This window comes from Aegilops tauschii, chromosome 5 (genome assembly GCF_002575655.3).
Source record: "Aegilops tauschii subsp. strangulata cultivar AL8/78 chromosome 5, Aet v6.0, whole genome shotgun sequence".
NCBI lineage: Eukaryota > Viridiplantae > Streptophyta > Magnoliopsida > Poales > Poaceae > Aegilops > Aegilops tauschii.
The window spans coordinates 352,685,504-352,711,444 of NC_053039.3; the positions used below are offsets into that span (position 1 = coordinate 352,685,504).

The 25,941-nt window shown below is 43.9% G+C and overlaps 1 protein-coding gene, 1 long non-coding RNA gene and 1 pseudogene across 5 annotated transcripts; 2 read left to right on the plus strand and 1 right to left on the minus strand.

Moving 5' to 3' along the window:
* Nucleotides 1-329: 329 nt before the first annotated feature.
* LOC109774005 (uncharacterized) lies at nucleotides 330-4,087 on the minus strand (annotated as a pseudogene).
* A 1,258-nt stretch (nucleotides 4,088-5,345) lies between these two features.
* Nucleotides 5,346-17,416, plus strand: LOC109774006 (transcription factor IIIB 60 kDa subunit). Of its 4 annotated transcripts, none has more exons than XM_045228932.2 (20): nucleotides 5,346-5,565; nucleotides 6,918-7,028; nucleotides 7,355-7,436; nucleotides 7,527-7,602; nucleotides 7,678-7,763; nucleotides 7,848-7,924; nucleotides 8,916-8,972; nucleotides 9,046-9,158; nucleotides 9,842-9,921; nucleotides 9,995-10,081; nucleotides 10,817-10,897; nucleotides 14,673-14,810; nucleotides 14,887-15,060; nucleotides 15,785-15,866; nucleotides 16,052-16,110; nucleotides 16,224-16,304; nucleotides 16,375-16,449; nucleotides 16,549-16,629; nucleotides 16,753-16,800; nucleotides 16,959-17,416. In XM_045228932.2, the coding sequence occupies exons 2-20, from the start codon at nucleotides 6,964-6,966 to the stop codon at nucleotides 17,151-17,153; spliced, it is 1,737 nt and encodes a 578-aa protein (XP_045084867.1). In that variant the 5' UTR covers nucleotides 5,346-5,565; nucleotides 6,918-6,963; the 3' UTR covers nucleotides 17,154-17,416. The 4 variants fall into 4 exon arrangements, with proteins under 4 accessions (XP_045084867.1, XP_040246346.1, XP_040246347.1 ...); XM_040390412.3 differs by having other exon boundaries at nucleotides 5,429-5,674; nucleotides 6,895-7,028; XM_040390413.3 differs by having other exon boundaries at nucleotides 5,429-5,674.
* A 3,285-nt stretch (nucleotides 17,417-20,701) lies between these two features.
* LOC109774002 (uncharacterized) lies at nucleotides 20,702-22,956 on the plus strand. The gene is made up of 3 exons (XR_002235470.3): nucleotides 20,702-21,029; nucleotides 22,022-22,266; nucleotides 22,693-22,956. It is a non-coding gene; the product is annotated as an uncharacterized lncRNA (long non-coding RNA).
* Nucleotides 22,957-25,941: the final 2,985 nt, after the last annotated feature.

Consider the following 25,941-nt stretch of genomic DNA (forward strand, 5'->3'; position numbering starts at 1 on the left):
TTTTAGAGAATTTTAAACAGTAGCTATATGAGACGAGAGATACACACACGGGACTTAAAAACCTGTCTCAGATAGGAAAAATGATTTTGTACAACTAGTTGCCGATGTAACCCATATTCTCTCCTCCTTTTATATTTTTCTTGAATTTCTAAATAATGTGAAATAACTCAAGGTTGTTAGTAGCGCTATGTAATACACATTGTAAAGCTTCATCCAATAGTATAACCATTTGTGACCCAGACAAAAATGGTAAGATTCAAATTAATAGTGCTTAGTCAAATAGTGTGTTCTCGCAAAAAAAGAAGTTAAGTAGCATGTAAACGGGCTAATAAGTTAAGTAGCAGAGATTAATAATAGTAAAAAGTTTCCATCACCCACATGCACAGTGTTTGCATGACATCCAGTAGGCCTCTAAGCTATAGAGCCTACTTTCTTACTGAGAAACTGGCCAGCTCATTCATCAGGAATAATCCCCAGAACAACACTCTAGTGGTGTTTACTAATGGAGCTCATATAGTTGCCACTTCCGATGTCGACTAAAATTAGTAATGGCATCAGAGCTGCACGAGCTAATGAATGCTAACTAAATCAGTAGTAATACCCTAGTAGAGCATTGTCCAGTTTTTTAACCCGATAGTACTGACATGATGAACTTGCTTCCCTGAAGTAGCGTCGGGCATCTGCAGACCATTCACCGATCACCACGTACGCTTGCACTTGCTGCAACGATGGTTGCCCTTCGCCATCGCAGAGCCGCAGAGGTAGCAGAAGTGGTGGCCGCACCTGCAAATCCAAGGAAACAAGAACATCTCGTCATGGACATGCAAATAATCGTTGGCGTACAGCAGATCCAGCTAGTGAAAGCTAACACAGCGCGCACCTGCAGACAATGTACACACAGCCTTCCACCCTCTCGACGTACATCTTGCACTTGGCGCACCTCCGCCACTTGCTCTCCTGCGCGACCTTCCTCAGCAGCAGGTCCTCCCGCCCGCGCTCGTCCTTGCCGAGCCGCTGGAACTCGGCGCAGTCGACGCCGTCGTGCCACGGCACCTTGCACTGCGCGCAGAACATGCGGGAGCAGTGGGGGCACTCCACGTCCCTTATCACCGCGTCCCCGTCCTGGTGGTCGTCGAGCAGTCGTTGAAGGGGCAGTAGAACTTGATCCCCTCGAGCGCCATGTCGCAGAGCGCGGCGCCCCACCGCTGGAACAGCGGCGTCGGGATCACGTCCCGGCAGGCCTCCGGTTGCAGCGTGCCGTCCTCGCAGCCCAGGTCGGGGCACCTGATGGGCAGCACGTTCTCTTCCACCTTCGCCGCAATGTACTGCCTCACGCAGCTGACGCAGAACGCGTGCGTGCACCCGTCCACCGGGAAGCATTCTATGGCAGGCACTTCCTCCATGCAGATGGTGCAGTAGAAGTCGTTGGCCATTGTTGTGCCGCTGGAACATTGGCCGAGCTCTTGCAGCACGTCGTTGCACGGTTGCTTGCCTTTGTCTATCACTCTGGTCGATGACGAGCTGCCAGCATCACCATCATCGTCCATATTGATCACTTGTGGTGTGTCTGGCTTCAACAGAGAATCACAAGAAGTAATCGGACACTTGGGCATCTCGGTGGCCATAGTCTCGGTTGTGTATCTGGCGAAGCAGGTGATGCAGATGATATGATCGCAGTTTTCAGGCTTCCACGATGCTTCCAGCGATACGATCATCAGCCTGCAAACCGCACACATCATCGTGCCGCTGCCAGAACCTTGCCCGAATTCTTCCAGCCCATTATAGGGATGCTCCTTCCCTTTGCCATCGTCAATCTCTTTGATTGCGATCAGGCTGCCATCATCGTCTACTTCCATAAATTCATGTATCTCTGGATCGACATGATATTTGCAAGAAGCAACCGGGCACTTTGGCATCTCTGTGGCCACTGTCTCTGTTGTGTATTTGGCGAAGCAGTCAATACAGATGACATGATCACAATTCTCAGGTTTCCATGACGCTTCCAGTGATACTGTCATCAGTCTGCAAACCGCACATGCCATTGTTGCGGACTGAGCCGAGAGTCGGAGGACCTCTTCAAGCTGCTCAGCTTCGGCTGCAGCAAAATCATCATCCATCCTGCAGGAGAAAATGCAGATTCGTAGTGACTTGGTGTACAAACGAAAAACACATCCAACATCGTTGTTAAGCAGATTGAGAAGCAGCAATAGCAATCAAGTAACTCAAATCATCAGCCATCTATCATGATTTTCTTAATCAAATGAATATGAAATACAGTACGTGAGACAGAACATTCAACAAAAGACTAAACTCCATGGGTCGGGCATTCATTACGAATGATAAACATATATAAAAAGCTTACTACATTACATTGCACAAGATTTTATAGCTGACATCTCGATTTCAATCTAGTTGAACCATATTGCTGTTTCAATTTTCGGTTGCTGATTAGGTATTGTTAAATGTGATGATATCTATAACTTTGGGTTAACCATGCCATGTTTTAGAAAATGGAAGTGATTAGATTACCCAAACTCCAAAAAGATGCCCTCATTCAAATATGCTCGCTCTAAGCAATGTTAGATTTGGTTCTTGTAACACAAACGGGCATGCAGACTAACCCCTTGCAAGCATATCATCGGACATTTGGTGTGCACATGATGATTCCTACGTTGACTATGCCTCCACACTTGATAAACAATGAATAAGGCGTATTATCTACTATCTTATAAATTTGGGTTGGTGGTGGCGGCAGCGATTTCACTGCCTCACTCTATCCCCATTTCGCTCCTTCATCGAGGACCCACCAGATGCTCTTCGTTTATAAAATTCTACTGTCTTACAAATTTGGGTTAGTGATGGTGGTGGTGAGTTCACTGCCCCACTCTATCCCAATGTTGATCACTCATCTAGGACCCACCAGACGCTCTCCGGTTACCAAAAAAAAAAAGAATCACAAGCAAAACAATCAGAAGTAAAGCATTTGTGGAGTCTCAGACCACGAAACTACCGCTATACACAACTCGGTCAACTAGCAAGCAACGCGAGTCTCACGTTTTGAATGGGGAAATATTATACAAGTACACGGCAGTACGTACTCCAGTCAACCCGAACTAGCCAGTCAATCTGCCAACCGATTTTCTCCCAGACGCTGCTAATCCCCAACCCCCATTGTCCTAACTTTCAAATTCAAAATCCGGGCATGTCGTGTGCCATTGGTTGAACAAGTACATGGTTATGGTATACTACCTTTTACGATGTCATGTCTTAACAAGTGTGTTGATTGCTGTATACCACTAGTCGAATACAACTGCAATCAGTTTTGCTGCTCCGTTTCGCTGCTCCGTAGCAACTCAGAGGCACTATGATAGTACATTTGGAAAGACTTGACCACATGGCACAAGATTTTAGAGATCCCCACCCCAATTTGGTTAAACCATATATCCTCACATTTCTCGTTGCTAGACCGTGTGAAATTTGGCTACACGCTGGCATTTGTTATGAAATTACGGGCAAAGTCCACGGAAATACCCCTTGTTCAAATGAACAGGATCTACGCTACTACTCTACGCAAGCCATACTGGTTCCTGCAACACAACCGGGCATGCTATGCAGACTGACCCCTTGCAAGCATATCGCCGGACATGTGGCGCGCGCGCACCGACCGCGACGAAGAGCACGCCCTAAACGTGGCACAATGGCCAGCGCCGACCGCATTTCGACAATCTTGGGAGCAGAACCGCAGACAAATCGAAGAGTGCAGAGGGTAGGGATGGATGCTACCTGTGGCCGGCCGGCGACCGACCTTGCTCTTCAGGCGTGGGAACCGGAAAGCGCCGGTGCGTACTCCTGCCAAGTGGCCGCGACGGCGGGAAGACGAGCTAGCCGGCCAGCTAAGGTCCCTAAGGGGCGCGTCGGCCGCGATCGATCGGAGAATGCAGGCAGCAGCTAGGGCCGGCGGCGGGAGGATGGAAGGGGAGGAGAGGCGTCGGGCGCGCGGTGGGTATCGTATCGAGGAAGAAGCGTGGCGATTGTGACGAGGCGGCTTGAAGCGGACGACTCGCCGCGAGAGGCTATTGTGCGTGCGCAAACGCGTTGGTTCGCTCGCTCGCTCGCCTCGTCGGAAGTCGAGCCGTCTCCTTGTGTTGGGTCTTGGGTGAGCCGCGACCCCGTGCTTGACCGGCCTAGTCAAAGACGCGTCTGACTCGTGTCGTTTCAAGTGTCCTTCGTCAGCAGCACTCGGCAAGCAACCGGCCGAGAGCCTGCTGTCCTCTCTGCACTCGTCTCCGAACAAGCTTGGTAGGAAATCATAAATGTAAAATCTTCCAAAATCTCTGTAATATTTTCCAAATCTGAGGATGTACCGATGTTTGATAGGATGATCTTAGTATTGTAGTATATAGCGAAAGATCTTCTTTGATTTGGGTGAAGAAATTAATCATTTCTTCGGATGTGGAGTTTCTGCTCCCGGGCGCATATGGATCCGGATGAACAGTATAAAAAGGGAAAGGAATAGTACTCTCTTCGATTTAAATTAATTGTCCGCAGCTCTAATTACGAATATGAAGCTGCCCAAGTAAAATTTCAGAATATTTTAAACTGTGTAGATAGGTGCACAGCCGTATAATGTACTCCCTCCGTCTAGGTGTGTAAGTCATCTTAGGTTGCGCATCGCGACCAAGGTCGAGGGGAAAACGAGAGAATTTAATGTGTTTTTGTTAATTAATAACATTACATGCAATGAACTAATCACTGCATGTCGTGTTTGGTAGTCTCAAGTCATTTAAAGCATGCATGGCACACATCTCTTATTGGTTGATATGTCACGAAACAAGAAACGAGATGAGAGTTAATGTACCGCGCCAAAGTATTTCGGGATTATTTGGTTTTCGTAAGATGACTTACACACCTAGATGGAGGGAGTATTAGTAATCTGTTATAAATTGTGCCTCTAATAACGCGGACAATAAATGGTTTGGTGTTACTTTTCAGTTGAATAATGATTTGAATGTTGATGCAAGCAAGTAATGTTGCAATCATCTTTGATGGGCACCGAAGTCATAGGGTCAACATAACTGACCCATCTTCAGCGGAGCCCAGAGCACACGCGTCCTTGCCGCTGGATCCGGCCGGCTCAACCCCCACCGCCGCGGCCATGCCCGAGCTCCCCGGGCTCGCAGCCGGCGATCCGCGCAACGGAGGAGCCGGCGGCGGCGGCGGCTCCTTGTGCGCGACGAGCTGGTGGTGTTGCTGCAGAGCTGCGACGCGCCGACGCGGGCGGGACGTGCCCCCGAAGCAGCGCGAGAGGCGGCGGAGCATGGACGGAGCGTGGCGGTTCGGTCGCGCAACAGGAGGCCCAGCTCTCCGTAACCCTTTGGGATCTTCCCGTCTCGTATTAAACGTGGCAACGGTCCGTCCCTAGATCTCCGTAACCCCAAGCGGTACCCGGAGATTTGGGCCCTGATCCTGATCAATCAAAAGGACGACGGCTCGAACCCGGACTCGACACCCCCCCGCCGCCGCCGCCGCCCCGATCGATCGCGCCGCCGCCCGCGCGAGGGAGAGGTACTCCTAGCGCATTCCGTGCCCGCTCGCCTCGCTCCCTCTGTCTGGTTCGTCTGTGCTTCCTCGGCCCCTCCTGCAGCCCAGGCCCTGTTTCCCAGGCGGACGGAAGGTACGGAACCCGAAAAATCCACACGTCGTGAACCCTAAACCATAGAAGTTTGAGCTGTGTGGGATCGGTCGCGGTCGTTTAGGGACGGACTTTGCGTAGAATGTCTACCTTTGCTTGGGCATGCTGATTGGTCATCTTGAGCTGGGATGAAATTGGTTTGGGCACCCTATTTGAGTTTATTTTGGGGTGTCAAATTTGCAGCCCTTGTTGATTGTATAGCATGATTAGGGATCTGAACCCTCAAAAGAAAAAGGGAAAAAAAAAGGAATCTGAAGGTAGGACTGTTTTTCAGTGACCTCGCAGTTTCTGGAATAATTCTTCAAGATGCAAATCTCAGTCTGTACCCTGTATTTGTCACCTATATACGTTCGTAGATGCGCATAGGATGAATAGAAAGGAAAAACATTATGCTGTTTTGGTCTGCTGCATTGGATGCTTTGTATGTCTGGTGATCCGGTCTAGAATAAGAAAATGAGGGTACAGGTACCTATCACCTAGGCCCCAGTTGTGGAGTGGGGTAGTAAGAGCATTGGCCATTTAATTTAAATGATGAAGTTTAAAAGAATGATACAACTTGCCCTTTTGTGACAAAATTTGAGAGAGCCATCTTTGCTTCGCCTCCGGGACACTATAAATGATATGGTACTGACGAGCAAGTTGTCATGTTCTTAACCGAAAACCATAACTTGGCACAGCCTTTAATTTCACTCTGAGAGTGAGTACCTGTTTTGTTTTGCCTCTTTCGAGTTGAAAGTTTAATGTCATGAGTTGAAACTTTTTTTAAAGTGCTCTTCTTGAATGAAAAGTTGAGTGCTCAAAATCCAGATTATTTTCACTTGCACATTTTGATATTTATAATTGGACTGGAAAAGAAGGGTTGTGTGCTACCACAAAGCGGTTTGCACACCTTGGACCAGCTGGACAGATGTTCCGGCCTTTCTCCTATTAAATGCATCTGCCACCTTATTTTCCATTTTACAATTCCCAAGGAGATCATATCCTCGTAATAGAGCCCACGACTCCCCTGTTTGGCGACCAGAGATAAGCACAAATCACAGAGAAGTAGGCAACCCTCACTTGCTAGTTGTAAATGTTTAAACGGTAAAATATGTTATTTAGACTGGAATTGGACGAAAATATTGAGAATCAGAGTGTGCTATCCCTGCTTGCATTTTTGCATCCACTTTGCAGAGTATTCATGCATGTTTGGAACTGAACAGGATCATACAATGAACTTCCGCAGGCTGATCTGAGTTGGATCATCCTCGGCACTCAACTTCTCTTCAGCAATGGTGTTCTGTGGTCACTGTCAGGATGACTGCCCGTATGTAAAGGACCCAGACAACGGGATCATGTGAGACCTTCATTTCCTGCACTTGCACTATTCATCTAATTGCATGCAAAATGCCAAAACCAGTGGGTATCGCTATTATAATGTGGACGTATTTATCTACGCCCTCCGTTCCAAAATGTAAGGCATGTTTTGATTTGTTATAAAAGAAAGCCTTGACCAACCATGTGACATAAAATTGATACCATTGAACTCATATTAAGAAATACATACTTATGATTGCGATTCTAGACGGAGGGGGTATTAGTTTTTCTCAATAGATTTATGTGAACACAGCTTAAAACACTTTTTCACCTTGTTCTTATGTTCTTTGCCATGTTGATTGTCAGATGTTGTGGAATATGCGGGAAGGTTCTTGATCCGAACATTTATGATGATGGGCCTTCTTTTGTTAAGGACTCCTCGGGACAGGTTGGTCTTGGTACCGTGCTTTATTTATATTTGGTTTCTTGATTTGGAGGTGTAGCTGTTGGTTGATTTGTTTTGATTGAATGTGCTTAGAGCCGGCTACGTGGATCAATTATTAAAGCAATTGAGGATGGATGTTCAATATCCCGTGAAAGAACCGAAGCGAAAGGTATCTCTATCACCGCATTCCTTTATCTTATTATGCATCTCCCTTTGTGAATTATGTTATGCTTTATTTCACCAGGGAGAGATGAGATTTGGCAGATTGTCCATGGCCTGCATGTGAGTGGTGGAGATGATATCATTTGCACTGCTCATAACTTTTATAAAGTATGCATCTTTGTTATCACACAAACGTTTCTAAAAATGGTAGGATATTTTCCAATGATGATATTTATTCTTATATAAATGTAGCTAGCTCTTGACAATAGCTTCACTAAAGGACGCCAGACAAGTCATGTTGCAGCTGCTTGTCTTTACATTGCTTGCCGGTAAGCTATCACCTAATTAGTCCCTTGCTTTATGGAAAGCCTTCCTATCCATTGGGCTTATTTCTTGTTCAAACATGAGCTTCTCCCTTTGCACTGTGGGTGGGCCTTTTGAGTCTTCTATATTGTGTTTGTCATGATCTGACCACAACTGGGGCTCATTTAGGGGCTGCTTGGTTTGATGCCAAAATTTGGCTTGCCACTGTATGGGTAAAAGGCCGATTTTTTTTTCTTCCAAATTGCTTTGCCAACCTAGAAACAACTTGCTATTGCTAAATATTGGCTTTCAAACCAAGGTTGCCCTTAACTTCCAAGTGAAAACCTGCAGAAGTGTGCCATTATAGTAGCTTTCATAATGTAGTAGTGTGTCATATTGTGACTTGGACTTGAGAAATTCATCAAAGAGCAAGAAATAAAACCAAGATGGCAAAACTTAAAGTGTGTAAACTATAACACTAAGCTTCTCTAGAAATATGCATGCAAAAGTCTGCTATGTACAACACACTATTTTTTCCTTCTGGAGTCTAGGATCAGCTACTATTGCGATGTTGTAATTTTTCTAGTTGTCTACGTAGCATACTGTAATTTCAAGATAAATCCCATCCATACTGGTTAAATATTTTTAACTTTGACTGTCAAAATATAAAAAGGTAGTGTCTATCCTTCGACATAAAAATAGTACCAACAATTCTTCAGGAAATGCACTTTGGTAGTATATGCTTTATATGATTCTAATCAGAATATCCTTTTTTTGTGATGGAAATTAGCAGCGTAGACTTAGGTCATGCCCAATAGAAGGCACTACATGCGTATGTTTCAGTATGCATTGATGTCCTTAAACTGTCATTTTTTCTTTTCTTACCTGAAATCTGTTGTCCTTTTTCATGCTTGTGATGGTGTTTGCTCCCTGTACAGTGATTATTGTTTTGGTATCGATGTATCGTTAAGCTATATGGTAATACTACTGTCCATATTTAACTACTTGTTTTGTCAGGCGAGGTGAAAAACCTTATCTTCTTATTGATTTCTCGGACTATTTGCATATAAGTGTGTAAGTACTCCCACTCGTATGCCCTTTATCTTGCAGTCCTCACTGAAAGGGCTCATCTTGTTTTATGTTTCAGTTATGTCCTAGGTGCGGTTTTTCTGCAGCTTTGCCAAGTTTTGCTACTCGGAGAACACCCAATTGTTCAAAAGCTTGTAGATCCTAGCCTTTTCATCCATCGTTTTACCGAACGTAAGCTGACATACATGTGTGTTCTTATATACAAGATACAGAAAACTTCTAGTTACATACGTATACATTAAGGATTATTAAAGCATTCACAATTCTTCACCTGTCTCCTGTTTGTGACAAGGTAGTTTCTTGTGGGGCATGCCAATGCCAGGAAAATTGACCCTTACCTTTTATTGTATGAGATTTCAGACATGTTTCCGTTTCTTGATTGCGTAAGCAGGGAAAAAATTAACACTGTTGGAGAATAACTTAAGGAAGCAAGGTTATTAAGTCTAGATGTTTGCTTCTTTTGCACTGAACGTATAAATGAACGTGCATTCTTCCGAGAAGTATATCAACTGCTTATAATAATATGTTATCAATTTCAAACTCTACGGTGGATGATAGGCTAGCATGTTAAAAATAATTGGTACTCCCTCTGTAAAGAAATATAAGAGCGTTTAGATCACTAGAGTGGTGATCTAAATGCTCTTATATTTCTTTACGGAGGGAGTACATAACTCGTGGGAGCTATTTTTGCTCTTCGTGATGATCAAGATTTTCTTTGCTGGTCAGTGATTTCGAGTTGTGCCAAGCATATAGCCTTCATAAGGAAGGCTAGAAGGACAACTGTATTGGTTAGCAAAGGGAATCAATGTGATATTAATTATTTGTACTTTTGCTTTATTATTGGTAATCTGTAGGTTTACTGGGAAAAAGGAACAATGCTGTCTCGGACACAGCTTTATGCATTGTAGCTAGCATGAAGCGAGACTGGATGCAGGCTAGTATTTTCGTCATTCTAGTTTCTTATTTTGGTTCTTTTGTTAGGTTGTAATAGCTGTTCTGTGTTGCAGACTGGGAGGAAGCCAAGTGGTTTATGTGGTGCAGCATTATACATTGCCGCACTTTCTCATGGATATGATTACACCAAGGCAGATATTGTAAGCCCAGATGCTCCAGATGGATCTACTTATTCAAGAACTGTATCCAGAATGTCATTCCTTTGTACTCCTAGTTAATATCAATTACTTCTCTTCCGAATTATAAGACGTTTTGGATATTTCAATATGGACTATATACGCACTGAAATGAGTGAACAAACACACTAAAACACGTCTATATAAATCGGATTCAGAAAAAAGTTAGGACATCTTATAATTAAGAACGGAAGGAGTAGTATTTTTACTGACATGCAGCACTAATGACAGCATATATTGCGTCTTATCCTTTTGCTGCTTCCCGTGCAACCAGTGAACATGGCACCACAATTTGCATGGACATTTCTGAAACATATTTACAGCATTGAAGAAACATGCCTTCCAAAGAACAAAATTTCTGATCAGCATTCAATTCACACATCTGGAAATAAAAAGGAGAAATTCTGCTGTGAATAGTAGATACAGTACTATTCATAGCATAATTCGAAATCATCACTATCCACAGTGCACATTGTCTTTTTTGTTTCTCAAGTGCGCTTTGAATTTGGATTTTGACGTGTTACTTGGTAGGCGCATCTTTTGTTAATGTTGTCAAAATGTATGAGCATTTCTTGCTATGTTTTGGTGGTGCTGTTGTATGCTGGTAGCATTGGTAGCATCGTAAGCTAGGAAGCACCAGATATGCGTAATGTAGGCTTGAATATGAAATGAAACTAATTGTGTTTTATCTTTTTTCAGGCTGCTGTTGTGCATGTCTGTGAGGCAACTCTATTTAAGCGCTTGATAGAGTTTGAAAGTACAGATTCTGGTAGCTTAACGGTATGTATGTTCTCCTCATGAAATAGCCAAATGTAGGCTGTCTGTTATCAAATGACTCGCATTTTGCTGAATCTCAATCACTTTCCTAAGCCATCTGATGAAAATATAACCATTCTCCTGAGTCATCACTCCTTTACATCCTATATAAACTCACTGTTTACAAAGTACTAATACAAGAAATAGTCTAATCTAGGCTACAATAAAGTAAACATAGGCTAATCCCTAAAAGTACAGAAACAAGTAGAACAGAAACTTAGGTACCTCTTACACTACAGATTGGCACCGCACTACGCTCATCAGTGACCAAACTTCAGTGGTGTGTCCATCTGGGCGCTCCACCTGTCACTGGAGGCTGGAGGGTGAGTCCCATTGACTAGCACTCTGAGTTTGCTCGTCAGTGGTGAATTCTCCTGTGATGGGCCTAACAAGCCTGCTTGTCAGTGGTGTGTTTACTGGCTGATTTTTGTTGCCAGCGTTAAAAATTTCATGCCGGTGCTCGTGCTACTGACTTCTCCTGCCCATTCACCATCGAGACCGACGCCTGTGACACGGGTGTGGGCATGGTGCTCGTCCAGGACGGTCACCCAGTGGCATACCTGAGCAAGGCTCTCGACATATGAGGGGTTTCTGGCCGTGATGATGGGCGTCGACAAGTGACACGCGTACCTGCAGCGGGGCCGTTCGTGATCGCACCGACCACAAGAGCCTGTGCACTTGGCGATCAACAACTCAACATGGAGCTCCAGCGCAAGGCCATGTCCAAACTCGTCGGCATCAAGTTCACGTTCAGGTACAAGCGGGGCACCGAGAATGGCGTTGCTGACGCGCTCTCAAGGGTGGGGCACTTGCTTGCTCATGACACACTCTCGCTCTGCCATCCGCACTGCCTCCAGGAGGTGGCAAAGTCCTACGACACCCACACTGACGGGCAGGAGCTGCTCACCTAGCTCGCGCTCCGCAGCCCCGCGCAGCCAGGAAAGAAGAGGATGGCGATGGTTGCCGTGCTGCCAGATCATGTGCAGCCAGCCGAGGACGCAGTGTTGGTGGAAGGAGGAGAGGGGATGCGGTGGTGGAAGGGAATGTGCTCCATGGGAGGGGAAGGGCATGCCGGCTCTGCCTATGGGAGGGGGGTGAGGGACTTGGTTTTCCCGGTGCGTTCTTTTAGAGGTGAAGGGTGAGGTCTGCCTGCCTTTTGGGCCTGGGCCTTTCCACTGACGGGTGGAACCTTAGGCCAACTCCAACGCACGACTCCAAATGGACGTCCGTTTTGTTCAGATTCTATCTGTTTGGTTCGGGCAAAGGGGCGACGTCCGACCTCTTTTGTGTTTGCGTTGCCAATGCGCCCAACACGGCCGATGCATTTGGTCCACCCGGCCGTCCGGCAGTTAAATGCAGACATTTTTTTAACTAAAAAGAAACATTGCATTAGATTATTACAACCAAATAAATCACATAGTATTGTAATAATAAGTAGTTTCGCAACTGAGTAAAAATCACAAATTTTACAACCAAATTTAAATTGTCAGGAATACATCGAAAGAAAATGAACCTATACATCTACTGGTTGCCAATGTGAGTCCACATGTGCTCAACCAAATCATTTTGGAGTTGAATGTGAGTTTGCTAATCACGCATGATGAAATTGGGTGAACTGTTCAAAAGTTGCCGGTTCTTGATGCTCAGGCACAACATTTTCAGCTTCTCGGTGCTCCATGTCAGTGAAGGGTGTTGAATGACAGCCCATCGAGATTGCAGCACACCAAAAGCACACTCCACATCCATCCTAGCACTCTCTTGTGCTTGGGCAAATCTCTGTTTCTTCTCTCCTTCCGGATTGGATGTTGTCTTCAATACAGTTGACCACTGAGGATAAATAACATCAGCTAGGTAGTATCCCTTGTTGTACCAGTGGCCGTTGATCTCAAAGTTGATCTTTGGGCAGTGGCCTTCTGCAAGCCTTGCGAACACTGGAGAACGCTGAAGCACGTTGATGTCATTGTGAGAACCGGCAGCGGCCGTGGTTTCTCTAGTACCGACGGCGGCGAGAAAGGCCACAAACACCGGCAAGAACTCCTCCGAAAAGCGGCGGGCGGGAGCGGGGGGAGGTTGTGTGAATGCGGTAGGGCAGTGTGTGGCAGGCCTGGCCAGCGATGGAGCGGCCGGAAAATGGGTGGCGGTGGCTATGGGGGCGGGAGAGGTATAGGGGAGGAGGGGAAGGGCGTATGTTTCACCGACGGGCCGGCCAGTGGGAGGACAAAGAGAGCGCCCGCGCGACGGACGCTTGTCCGTTTGGGTTGCCGCGTCGGGCCTCGATTTGTGTCCGTTTCGACCCAAACGGACATGGGCGGATCAAATGCGGTCGCGCGTTGGAGTTGGCCTTAGCGACTATCAGGGAAAAATTGTCCTCCGTGTGCAGCTGACAATGTGTATTATTGATGGGCAGACAAGCTTGATTGTGAATGATGATAGGAGAGCCAATGACAAGCAGGCGAGTCGTAACCGTCAGTGAAGACATTGTCGACCAGGGTTCCGGGTCCTCACACTACTGAAGGGCACTTTCTGCATCAGTGCAGATTTCATAAAGCCGTGGTGGGAAGTCAGTACCGACGCTGCATGCCCGCCAGCGTTGCATCTCATCGCTGACGGGTGACAGATTTCCCGTCAGTGATAAGTATAACTAATCAGGGATGGACATTTTTCTAGTAGTGTTAGCTCTGTGGTTTAAGCCTAGTATTGTGTGATCGGGGAAGGACATTTTTCTGGTAGTGTTAGCTCTGTGGTTTAAGTCTAGTGTTGTGCGATCAGGGAAGGTCATTTTTCTAGTAGTGTTAGCTCTGTGGTTTAAGCATGGTATTGTGTTATTTTAGTTGATGACTGGAAGACACGAAAATTTCAGGTGACTAAAGATTAGTGAGCATTATTATTTTAATATTTTAGCACACTAGAATGGCCAGCGGTGCAATATTGTTTGGTTGTTTCTGTTTAGGTAAGTGCACTTGAGCCGCCCATTCTCAAACGTACCCAAATTTGAACTCAAGTAACTATCATCCAATTATCATTGAATCGTACGTGTGTATGATACTAAAGCAGCACTGAGTAATGCAACTCTGTCAACTACACTTAATGTGTACTTCCTTTTATCTTTTCAGATAGCCAGTTTTAGGGTTTACTTCCTTTTATCTTTTCAGATAGCCAGTTTTAGGTGATATTTCTATTTATCTCCTAGAGCATTATGGCATCCCCTTCATATCTACTCCCTCCGTTCGGAATTACTTGTCGCAGAAATGGATGTATCTAGACGTATTTTAGTTCTAGATACATCCATTTCCGAGACAAGTAATTCCGAACGGAGGGAGTATGTGCTTCTGTGATATCTACTACAAACATATAATTATCTGTCTTGGACCACTATGCAGATGATATCATGTCAACATAAATGTGCTGCTTTGTGAACATCCCCCTCTGTTCGATACCAAAACTTGTCAGATTCCATAGCTGATGAATCTCTTTCTTTTTCCTCACACAAGGCACTTCTCTGGCACAAACCTAGTAGTTATTGTTTTGCTGATCATGGGTGAATTGATGACACTGATGCTCCAAGGCCATAATGTTTACGATAGACTGTGCAAATACAATTGTACATTAGGATTAGGAACATTCCAAGTCATCAACTTATTTATAGCTCATACATTTATCTACAACCTTTTTTGTAAGAACTTCATTTATAGTATAGCATCACTTAGTTATATTTTGTATCTTCATGTCCCTATGATAGATTGAAGATTTTTTGGCCAAGGCTTATGAAGAGACGGTTCCAAAATGTTCAGCCAAGTATGGAGAAGTCCTTTGCGAGCACAAGGATAAGGGTGCTGAGCATTTTTCTCATGGACTTTGTGAGGAATGCTATGACAATGTAACTCACATTTACTATGTTCGTAATGCCTTGGTTTTTATGCTTCATTCACTACTGATATGACTTGATTTGTCAGTTCACTGAACTTTCAGGTGGGCTGGAGGGTGGTGCTGACCCTCCAGCTTTCCAGCAAGCTGAAAAACACAGACAGGATGCTGCTAAAAGATCCAAGGAAACTGCCGTGGTCGAGGAAACATTGTGTGAGTTAAATAGTTCTGATGTTGAGGATAACATCATGACCCCTTGGAAGGTAGAAGTTTCTGAACATACTTAAGCCCATGTTTCGTACACTATTAATCTGAGAATCTGTCTTTTTCAACTGTAATTCTCAACTAAGAAATTTCACTCTTATTGTTCACTGTTTTTAAATTACTTTCATCATTCACACAAAGCAATTTGAAGATTCTTTTTCATCAATTGACTGCACAAACCCCTGACAAATCCAGTTTTATAACTTTTGATGTCTATTAATTACTTCGATGACCTGTTTTCTTTTTTGTTACAAGAACATTCAAGTTTCATCTTTACATCTAGATTATATTACTGAACTGTAGTTTGGAGCTTGAGAGTGAGATTTCTAAGTAATCTCAGAGTTTTCTTGCGATCTCACAGAACTGTTTGCTGACGAGTATCTCAAATTATCTAGTGTTGAAGCTGCTTCTCTTTATTTATATTTTTGTAATCCATCTTTTGTTGTGCTCAAAGGATGTTGCAGGATGGGAAAAAACATACCCATTAAATCCAATTGTAGACTGTACCAGACTAGTGGTCTTGTTGGTGCAATCTTCTAATGGAACATTTGAACAGGCATAATCTATTTTTATTGCTCAACTTTGAAATTTGTTGTATTGCGCTAACATCATGTATATGATCTCTCTTTACTACATCTGCATTAGTTGTTTATCTTATAGTTCACTCAATGTGCTTGATGTGTGTTTGTTCGTCCGGTCACTCTGTTTGACTTCTTTGAACAGAACTTTGGGGGCAAATCTTCGACAATTAGTTCCAGTCAAACTGCAAATGATTTTGTTGCTCCTGACGATGCTGAAGTGGAAGGTTTATAGGTTCCTTTAATATGATATTCCCTCCGTTCATAAATAAGTGACGTGGTTTTAGTTCACTTATTTATGAACGGATGGAGTAGTACTCTGCAACAATAATTTCGTTGTCCTTTCCCCTTTTTGGTTTGTATTGCCAAGCTGATGACTAATCAACTTGCTGGTGTTATATTGCACCCTTAGGTGAGAATGGTAAAGCTGATTCTGATTCTGAAAATCTTTCTGATATTGATGATGTGGAGGTATTTTTTATCCATGAGATGTTTCAACACACTAATTTATTGCAGCCATTGTTAGAGCCTGAGATATGACCATTCATTCTGATTTCCTGTAATTATGTTTGGTAAAATTGCAGGTTGACGGGTATCTTCACAATGAAGAAGAAACACAGAACAAAAAGATTATCTGGGAGGAAATGAACAAAGAATACCTAGAGGTAGTTATCATCATGAGGCAGTTTCTTCTCCTGACAACAGCGTGTAAATATCTACTGACCTCTTTTACAGGAACAAGCTGCAAAGGAAGCTTTAGCAGCTGAATTGGCAGCTAGAGGTGTACCTGTTGGAGAGGGACGACAGAAGGTATGGAATGTTTCTAGTGTCGCTCAAGCGTCATGTGTACACATCTTTACTATTTTTGGTAGAGTTCATGATTTGACAGGGATGGTTTTTTAAATGTAGAAACGAAAACGTAATGAAGACAAGAACTCCACACCTGCTGACACACCAGCAGAAGCAACCTACAACATGTTGAGACAGAAGGTACTTACCTTTTGTACAGCCATGGACATCCAAAATACGTGCCGTGTGACTATTTATCGTTACATGTTGAACTTTCCGTGCAGACTGACTAACATTTAACATATAACACTGCTCCTTTTGCAGGGACTCGGGTCAAAAATCAATGTTGAAGCTGTTAGTGGATTGTACACGGTATGTTTTCGTCTTTTATGTTCACTGGAGCTTGATAGATTTCTGTATCCTAAAATTCATGCAATTTTCTTTTGTAAATGCTCCAACATCAAAATAAATATCTTGTTTACTTGTTATATTTGCTGTCATTCAAATGCTTACTGAGATTCTGCATGCAGACTGAAGACGAAGTTGGCAAAGCAAATGGCAAAGATGACATACACTTTGACGAGGAATATGAACAGGATATCGGTTATGGTGAAACATTTGATGCTAGTTATGACTATGGTCACGATGCTGATTACAACTACGAAGGCTACGTTGACGAGGGTGGTGGCGGAGGCTATGATGATTATCATGACGCTGATTACTAGTAGTAGCAGTTTTCTGCAGAGTGGCAACCTGACCAAGATCTGTTCCGACTACCAAGGCGAACTGAAAATCTTATATTCTATCTATACCAAGCTAAGACTAAGTTATAGTATACGCGTAAACTGACACCGAATCCAGATTTGTGGACCACAGTAAGACTGCTCTCTTAGAAAAGTTTCCGGTGCAAAGTTCTAGAAAATGAGTAATCAACAGTAAGGCTGAAGAGACCGATACCTTTCTCAAGGACCATTTTCTTTGTACTCCCTCCGGTCCTTTTTAGTTCGCTTATAAGATTTGTCTGAAGTCAAGACTCGCAAAGTTTGATCAACTTTATAGAAAAAAAAAATACCAACATTCATAATGTGAAATCACTATCAGTAGATGCGTCATGACTTAAATTTTGACATTATATAACTTTAGCATGGTAGATGTTGATATTTTTTCATATAAATATGATCAAACATTATGAAGTTTGACTAGACAATTCTTATATGCAGAGTAAAAAGACTGGAGGGAGTATTTTTTTAAAACATCATCTTAAATAACAGTTACATACATCATTTATGAGCAGGATTGCAATTTCATTCAAAGGCTCCTCAAACCAATCAAAAGTTGAATAGCCAATCTAGCGAGCTCAAGAGCAACTAGCTCATACTCCCTCCGTTTCCAAATATAAGTCTTTTTAGAGATTCCAACAACTAACTACATACGGAGCAAAATGAGTGAATCTATACTCTAAAATATGTCTACATACATCCGTATGTTGTAGTCCATTTGAATGTCTAAAAAGACTTATATTTAGGAACGGAGGGAGTATATTACAATGTTTAAACCTATAGAGATAGGAAAATTACAAACAATATAGCAATTGTTGAAAATTGTCACTGCCGCTCTTGTAGATTGACCATTCCTCGTGGTGTCAATGACATCCAAATTGTCATAGTTAATAAATTGATTGAAACCCGCCCTTTGGGGATAAACCTAATTTGGTAGTCTCTCATCTTTCAATTTTGCAATTCCACATAGCAATGATTTTTTTTCGCTATTGTTCCTCAGGACCGCTCCCGTCGTGTTCCTAAGTCTTGATAAAAAGATGCATCAACATTAAGTTTTACAAAACCAGTGGCTGGGCGGATCCAACCCTTCCTTTTCATTGTAGCCTTTTTTTTGAATATTTTCATTGTAGCTTTGGAGAGGAAGCAATAGTATTAGTTTGCAGGGAGAGCACGAATCTCCGTAGTCATCTGAAAAGCACCTTGAACAATCTCCTCATGAACCAGTTTACCCCTCTCCCGTCACAAATACCAAGTAGTAATGGCGATCATTTCATGAGGATTCTAAATACCCATAACAGACAACTCCTGATCTCACAAAAGCAAGAACTCCAGAACCGCCTCACCAGTACGATCGACTTCACATGCTCTTTTAATAATATCGTCCATCCTAACCTTCTCCAAACCTTTGTTGCATTTGTCACAATGAAATAAGTGGTTTGTATTTTCAGGGCCACAAGCGTGCACGTACACCAAATAAAAAAATTAACCTTTGCCGGCATGCTAGCTTCCAAATTTTACACCAAATAGGGTTAATTGTGGTCTGCCCCATACCATTAGTACATGTAGTTTTCTCCCATGTTAATGATCCCATTCCACGATTTAAGCTGATCAAACTGTAAACATCCAACTTTTTGTGTAGCTCCAAGAGATAAACTTGTGCAAGAATTAGCCATGACGTATGTCTGACAAACAGCTATTAGTGGATTGCACAACGTATGTAAGGTCGCGGGAGGGCAGAATTTGTCGAGCCGCCACTGCATTATTGCCGGAGATGCTTCCAGATGCCCGTCGATGTAGATTGCACGGGGGCGCCCGCCCAAAGCAGAACGCGTGGATGAGCAACCTCTAGGGGGGTGGGGGGGCACCCGCCCTGGATGCCGGAGAGAGCTATTGGCCGAAGCTCGTCGAGTCGCGATAGGGCCGCAGACTCTGGGTCGCGCAACAGGGAGGACCTAGCCTCCCCCCATCACGAGCGCCCACCATCGAGCGAGAAGAGGCCCAGTCGCCGCTGCCGTTTGCCGCGTGGGCTTATCCTGGCTGCGTCCTCCGACGATGGCACTGGGAGAGAGGAAAGAGAGGAGAGATGCAACGCTGGGGTGAGATGGTTTCTCTGGATTGTTTTCATTCAGTTCCATCATAATCATATCTCTATCTCATGTCGTTCCTCTTCTGAACCAGTTTATTCATCTGCAACGCATAATGCATGATCAACACGCCAACAATAAAGAAGGGAGCATTAGAAGGAAACACACATGTGCATTCGCAAAAGTTGTCCTCACTCTTCATGGCGCATATGGGGCACAACTAAATCTTTAGAATCGACAAACAAAATTGTGCGAAATTGCTTCACAGACGACACCTCAGGCATGATCTGCAAACGATACTTGGTCGCCAACAACACTAGCATCAGCTAAAAAAGGAAAACGAAGATGCAGGCTGGCTGTTGGCCCTCCACATACGATCGTGCAGACGTCGGCCATGAACTTATCGTCTGTATAGCAAGGCTCAAAATTGTGTGACTTGAAACAAAACCCTGCCACCTGACAAAATCCACCTGTTGGTGCTGGCAGAAAAGTACCGCATCATGAAATAACTGCCACATCCCCGCAAAAAAATAAAATTTGCCATGATATTGTCACAAGAAAGAGTTGATTAACTTATGCAACAGAAAGTCAGAAGTCAAAACCATTACGAAAAAATCATACAAATAAATATTGGAGAGTTTGTTGGTTTCACTTTCCCTTCCATCGATACATGCCTTCTGCCATTGAGTTTTTTTCAAAACCACATGATAATCTCCATTATTATTTTTCCAAGCCGCCCCCACATCCTCGTTTATGGGAAAAAAATCCTTTGCAAAACAAAAATCAACAAAAATCAAAATAAATCGCTGATAGCAAGAAATCCACTGCAAGCCGACAATAAAAATGAACTCATGTAGTTGTACACAACAATCTCAATCAAATCATATATTTTCTTACGTTTGCCTATGGACTCTTCCCCCATAGCATATCTCAAACTTAACCCAATAAAAAAAATCTACATTGAAGCACTAGAATAAAGTTGCCCCGTTGCAACACACGAGTATTTAGCCAGGACCTATAAATGTGCAGTAAAATTCATTAACTCTCTAATCTCTAGCAGCACACTGCAACAAACTACATGTAGATGTATGCAAACAAAACCATCTTTTCAAGAAAATAAAGTACTACTGCAATGCCCAACAAGAGAGGCTTTCAGGAGGAAAGCATGCTATACTTTAATAAGCAAAATTAAACTCTCAAGCTGTTCTACCTCCCATCTTTTTGCTTTCTTTCTTTATATTTAGACCGGTTTCCAGGAGCCCAGCCCAAGCGAGCGTACATTTTTTTTTTTGGAGGTGAAGCGAGCGTACATTTGCGTCCGGTAGAAGTAGTAGTGGGCCGCAATTCTCCTCCGAGCCGAACCCAACCAGCCCAAGCTGTGTACATTTGCGAGTGTACCTGCCGTGAAACAAAATCTTGAGCACCGCCGAGGAGTGGAAAGAAACCCTCAAATCGCATCGCCTCCTCCTCCCACGCCGGCCGGAATCCTCCTCCGCAGCCGCCTACCTCAGTCTACCTCCTTCTTCCCCACGCCGAGCGAAATCTCTCTCTCTCTCCGTGAACTTGTTCGAGGTCGGCGTTTGCGGGCGCGGGGGAGGCGCAGGAGTCAGAGCATCCGCGGCGACCGGAGATCAAGGAGGAGGAGGAAGAGGAAGGCGCGGGCGCGTTGAAGGCGGACTCGCCGTCCTTTCGGCGCCGTGAGGTGACCTGCGCGCGGCGGAGCTGGGTGTCCACTCAGGTAACACGACGAGCCTTGTACTACGAGATCTTTTAGTCCCACATCGCCAAGCGACTAGGGATCCCACCAGTTTAGACTTGAGAGGCTTTGGGTTAGAGGGGGGACCTATGCCTCACCAGGACGGTGAGGGGCGGCGGGGCTTAGCGCTGCCATGATTTTTTTTTTACTTGCACACATTTCGTAGTTGTAAGCAGGCATCTAGACAGTAAACATCTCCGAGCTGAAATTTCTTTATCCAACGAAGATCACTTGTGTACCTCACCATGCTAAAGATAAATAATACTAGAACGCTGAATAGTTGGAGAGTGGTAGTGCTGGTGCTTAGGGACCAATAAAACACAGAATTAAACATATTCTCAATTGGATACACACGTACAGTTACAAATAATTGTTAACAGTAGTGTACGTCATACCAATGCATATTAAGCTACTCGTAGTTTCTAGAAAGCCTAACATAACTCCCTTTGTGCTTACATCTTTTGTAAGTGTGTAAATGTTAAAATCTACTGCCAGGCTCGTCTAATCTTTAACATCTTCCTGCATGAGATGAGGTAGAACTTAACATCAAGATTTTCTTCGAATTTTAATTGTCTTCGGTCTTTACTGCTGTTAAGACTTAAGACACAATGGACTTTTAGAAGCTGGGAGTAAATGAGATTTCAACATAAAGAGTAGTACAAACTAGTGGATTAGCAGATAAAATGGCATATGTATGGTGTGGCAACCATCTATTTTCTGTGCTTATTTGTCAGATTCTTGATCATAGGTCAGATATTAGTGCATATGCATTCCTGATTGTTTGCTCCATTAGGTACCATAGTTTAAGGGCAGATGCACGTTAGTTACTGAAGAGATCTGAAATCTCTCTTAGAAAAATAAATAAGACAACTTCTTTGTTTCAAGAGGAGCAACTTGAATCTTAAGTATGCCAAAAGTACATTCCACATTTACATAATTGTGTTTACCTTTTGATTATCACATGATGGGTACAGACTGGTCCTTTTGACCCGTGCTTCAAGGCTGAGTAGTGGCGGCTCTGGCTGCGATGGACAGAACAATCGGTGGCGGTGTCAGAGGGGAAGGCGAGAAGAAGGCGGCTGCAGCGTGCGACGTGGAGGCGCTGCGCAAGTGCCTGCAGGAGAACAAGGGTGATCGTGTCAAGTGCCAGGCTCACATTGATGCCTTCCGATCCTCATGTTCTGTCAGCCCCACCACTACCTCCGACGGCCATCCTGACGTATGATCTTCCACTTCTTGGCTCCTAAATCAGAATAATTCCTTTTCACTAATCTTTACCCATGTATTTATTAAGTACATTCTTCCTACCCAGATTGACAGGTCTATCTGATACACTATTTTAAACAAATGAAACTTTCCTCAAGTTAAAAGGCAAACATGGACTCATCTGAAACTTGATTTAGAGCATGACACCGTTGTTTTCAGTGTTAGTCATCACTCCGAGGTCTTCGAGACAAACGAAAGAGCTGCTTTGGGAAGAAATCAGTATGAATAAAGCTGATAAACATAGTATACATGCAGATAGATCCTACATACAGAGAAATAAATCATGTCATCTTGTAACTTCTAAACACACTCTCTGAACCAGTTGGTAGAGTTTCAAGTGCAATCAGGACTGAAACATGGTGCTATTTTTCTGGTGCAGGTAAAAAAGGGAATGTGAAACACAATGGTTCTGTTGCTGGGGTAGTCTTACAAGAAACTGCATGGAATACTTATGATGAATAAGGTGATGACGCAAATGCAACATATGTGGATGGTCATGTGAAAGAGGATAATTAGAACTTAGGGTATGTTTGATTCGTAGCCAACATGTACCTTACCGATTTTTTTGGCTGTGACCAAAACTTTGGTCATGATTTGGATGGTTGTCAACTTTTTGGCATGGCAATGGCTTGTTACCACTCTAGTTCATTTTTTCTGCTAATATTACCCTGCTCATGGGCACACAAAACCTTGAACAAAATTTGGCTAGCCAAATATTTGGTGGGTCAACCCATGGCTCAAACCAAACTTACCCTAAGACCTAATTATCCTATATATGGTATTTGTTGGTGTGGAAAGAACCATTGGCAAAACTCTGAAACATGGATGTTAATGTTGTCTTCAATGAGACACTTTTTGCTACGGGCTGTGCTAGGCTATTTCAAAAGTTGGAATCGGTCTAGTCTAGTGCTTTGGATAATAGGCACCTGATTCAGTAAAATCTTGTAAGGTGTACAAGCTTATCTTTTTTCCTTCTTCCACTTTTCGTTAGGGCTTTGGTTGAATAAAATGGTTAGGTGATTGCGATCAACTCATACACTACTTGTAGCTAGTTGGTTTATAATGTTGACATGTTAAAATTACAACACAGAGTTGGTTGTTCTTGTGTCACCCTGTTGAGTTTCCAGTTCAGATTCGGGAAGAAAGATCAAATATCTCTGTTTGGGTACTTGCTCCAAACAATAATATAATCTCTTGCTTCAACATTGAAGATGTAAATTCAGTCAGTGAGTCTCCAGCGTTGTGGTTACTTCCTAGAGTTTACTGGTGTCTGATTTCATCGACCAACGCCTAGGTAGCACAACTAGTAGGCTGGTCAGAATTATGTTCACTGTTAAAAAGGTACCGTGTGCCTTCTCATCTTAGAAGTGATGGTTGGTTTATGTTGGAAGAGTCGTCTTAGTTTCGTAGTGGGTTATGAGAGATTCCAATAGCTTGGCTCCAGTCTCTCAGCTGCAGATTCTTCTTCTATGGTACTTGGCTATCTATCTATCTATCTATCTATCTGTACCTGGGAAGTTTGCTTCGGCTGCTTTGCTGACATGATTCGAGCTTGAGAATTTGGAATTTCAAATGCTACAGCGTAGTAGCAATGTACGTTTCCGTGGACATGTGGATGTGATTTTATAACTGTGATCATTTGAGTAAATTTCAGTAACCTGTAATGCTTGTCTTTGAGCGAGTACTCAGAGAAGTACACATTGATCTTGGTTTGTGTAGCTCTTTTGGTTTGGCAATTGGTTTGAGTAGTAGGGTGTCCTGGGAAACTCACATTGTAAACGAAGCACACGCGGCTGAGTTAAAAGAATATGCAATTGGGCTTAAAATAATGTGTTAACAGTCTCTACGACGTTGCATTTAGCAATTGTTGCACTGAACTATGGGGACATCATCATTGGTCCGAATAGCAATCAGGATCCAGGTCTAGATGTTTTCCTATCCACGGAGATCATGACATTTTCCTTGGCTGCATTCAGTTTCTTGAGCCCGATGTGATCGTGATTTGGCATTCTTCCTACCTGCGAAACCCGGTCAACTTCAAACTCTGAGAGGCGTCCGTTCCCGACGCCCCTCCGTGACTTCAAGGATTTTTGAATTTTGTATGCGAGGTCCAACTGTATGATTTTGGAAGCAAGCTAGACTGAAAGCAAAGATCTCTGTGGTACCATGAAATCAAGATGCTTAGTACTCCCTCAGTTGGAGAGCTCAATTGTATTCACTGCTCAACAAGGTTACAAGTTACAGCATATATCCCCGCAGGGAGAGAGCTAACGCTCCTAGAAACAAGGCACGCAGGCCATGAGCGTTAGTGGATCCTACAAACTAGGAGTGGACTTAGTTACAACAGAACGTTACACAAATGTACATGAGTGCAGTTTAACACCCCCCTCAGTCGGAACTCTGTGTGGTAGGACGTTCAGGCTGGCGCGAAACTCATAGAACACTTGAGATGGAAGTCCTTTGATGAACAAGTCAGCAAATTGTGAGCTCGAAGGAACATGAAGCACACGAGCCTCGCCAAGAGCCACACGATCCCGGACGAAATGGAGATCAATCTCAATATGCTTTGTCCGTTGGTGTTGTACTGGGTTGGAGGCGAGATAGGTGGCACTAACATTGTCACAATACACCACAGTTGCTCTTGCCGGCGGACACTTGAGGTCATGCAAGAGCTGTCGAAGCCAGCAAGATTCAGCAACACAATTTGCGACGCCCCTGTATTCAGCTTCAGCACTTGAGCGTGACACGGTAGGTTGCCGTTTGGATGACCAAGAAATAATGTTGTTGCCAAGGAAGACACAAAACCCCGAAGTGGACTTGCGGGTGTCCGGGCACCCGGCCCAATCAGCATCAGTATAGGCAGTGAGGTCATGAGATGGTGATTTGTAGAGCTGAATGCCGTAGTGGGAAATGCCTTGGAGATACCGTAGTATCCGTTTGACCAGCTGCATATGAGTGTCACGCGGCTCATGCATGAAGAGGCAAACTTGCTGGACGGCATAGGAGATGTCCGGGCGGGTGAGGGTGAGGTATTGAAGCGCGCCAGCCAAGCTACGGTAGTATGTAGGGTTGGAAAGAATGTGACCATCATGAAGAGAGATCTTGGCCGAGGTGTCAACAGGGGTGGACACGGGTTTGCAATGGAGCATGTTGTCGCGGTCTAGAATCTCTAGTGTGTACTGTTGTTGACATAGAAACAAGCCGGAGGAGTTGGGAGTAACATTTATGCCAAGAAAATGATGCAACTCACCAAGGTCCGACATGGAGAACTCCTGTTTGAGGGAAGCCATGATGGAGTGTAGGGTGGCAGGAGTGTTGGCCGTAAGGATGATATCATCGACATACACCAGAAGGTAGGCAATGCTGGATCCAAGATGGCGGATGAACAAAGAGGAATCACTCTTGGAGGCACAAAACCCAATAGATAGCAAAAAGGACTTGAACCGAAGGAACCACGTCCGAGGGGCTTGTTTCAAACCATAGAGTGACTTGTTGAGAAGGCACACATGATCCGGGTGGGATGCATCAACAAAGCCGACCGGTTGGGAGAAATACACAGTTTCCTTGAGATCACCATGAAGAAATGCATTTTTGACATCCAGTTGATGAATGGGCCACGAGTGAGAGG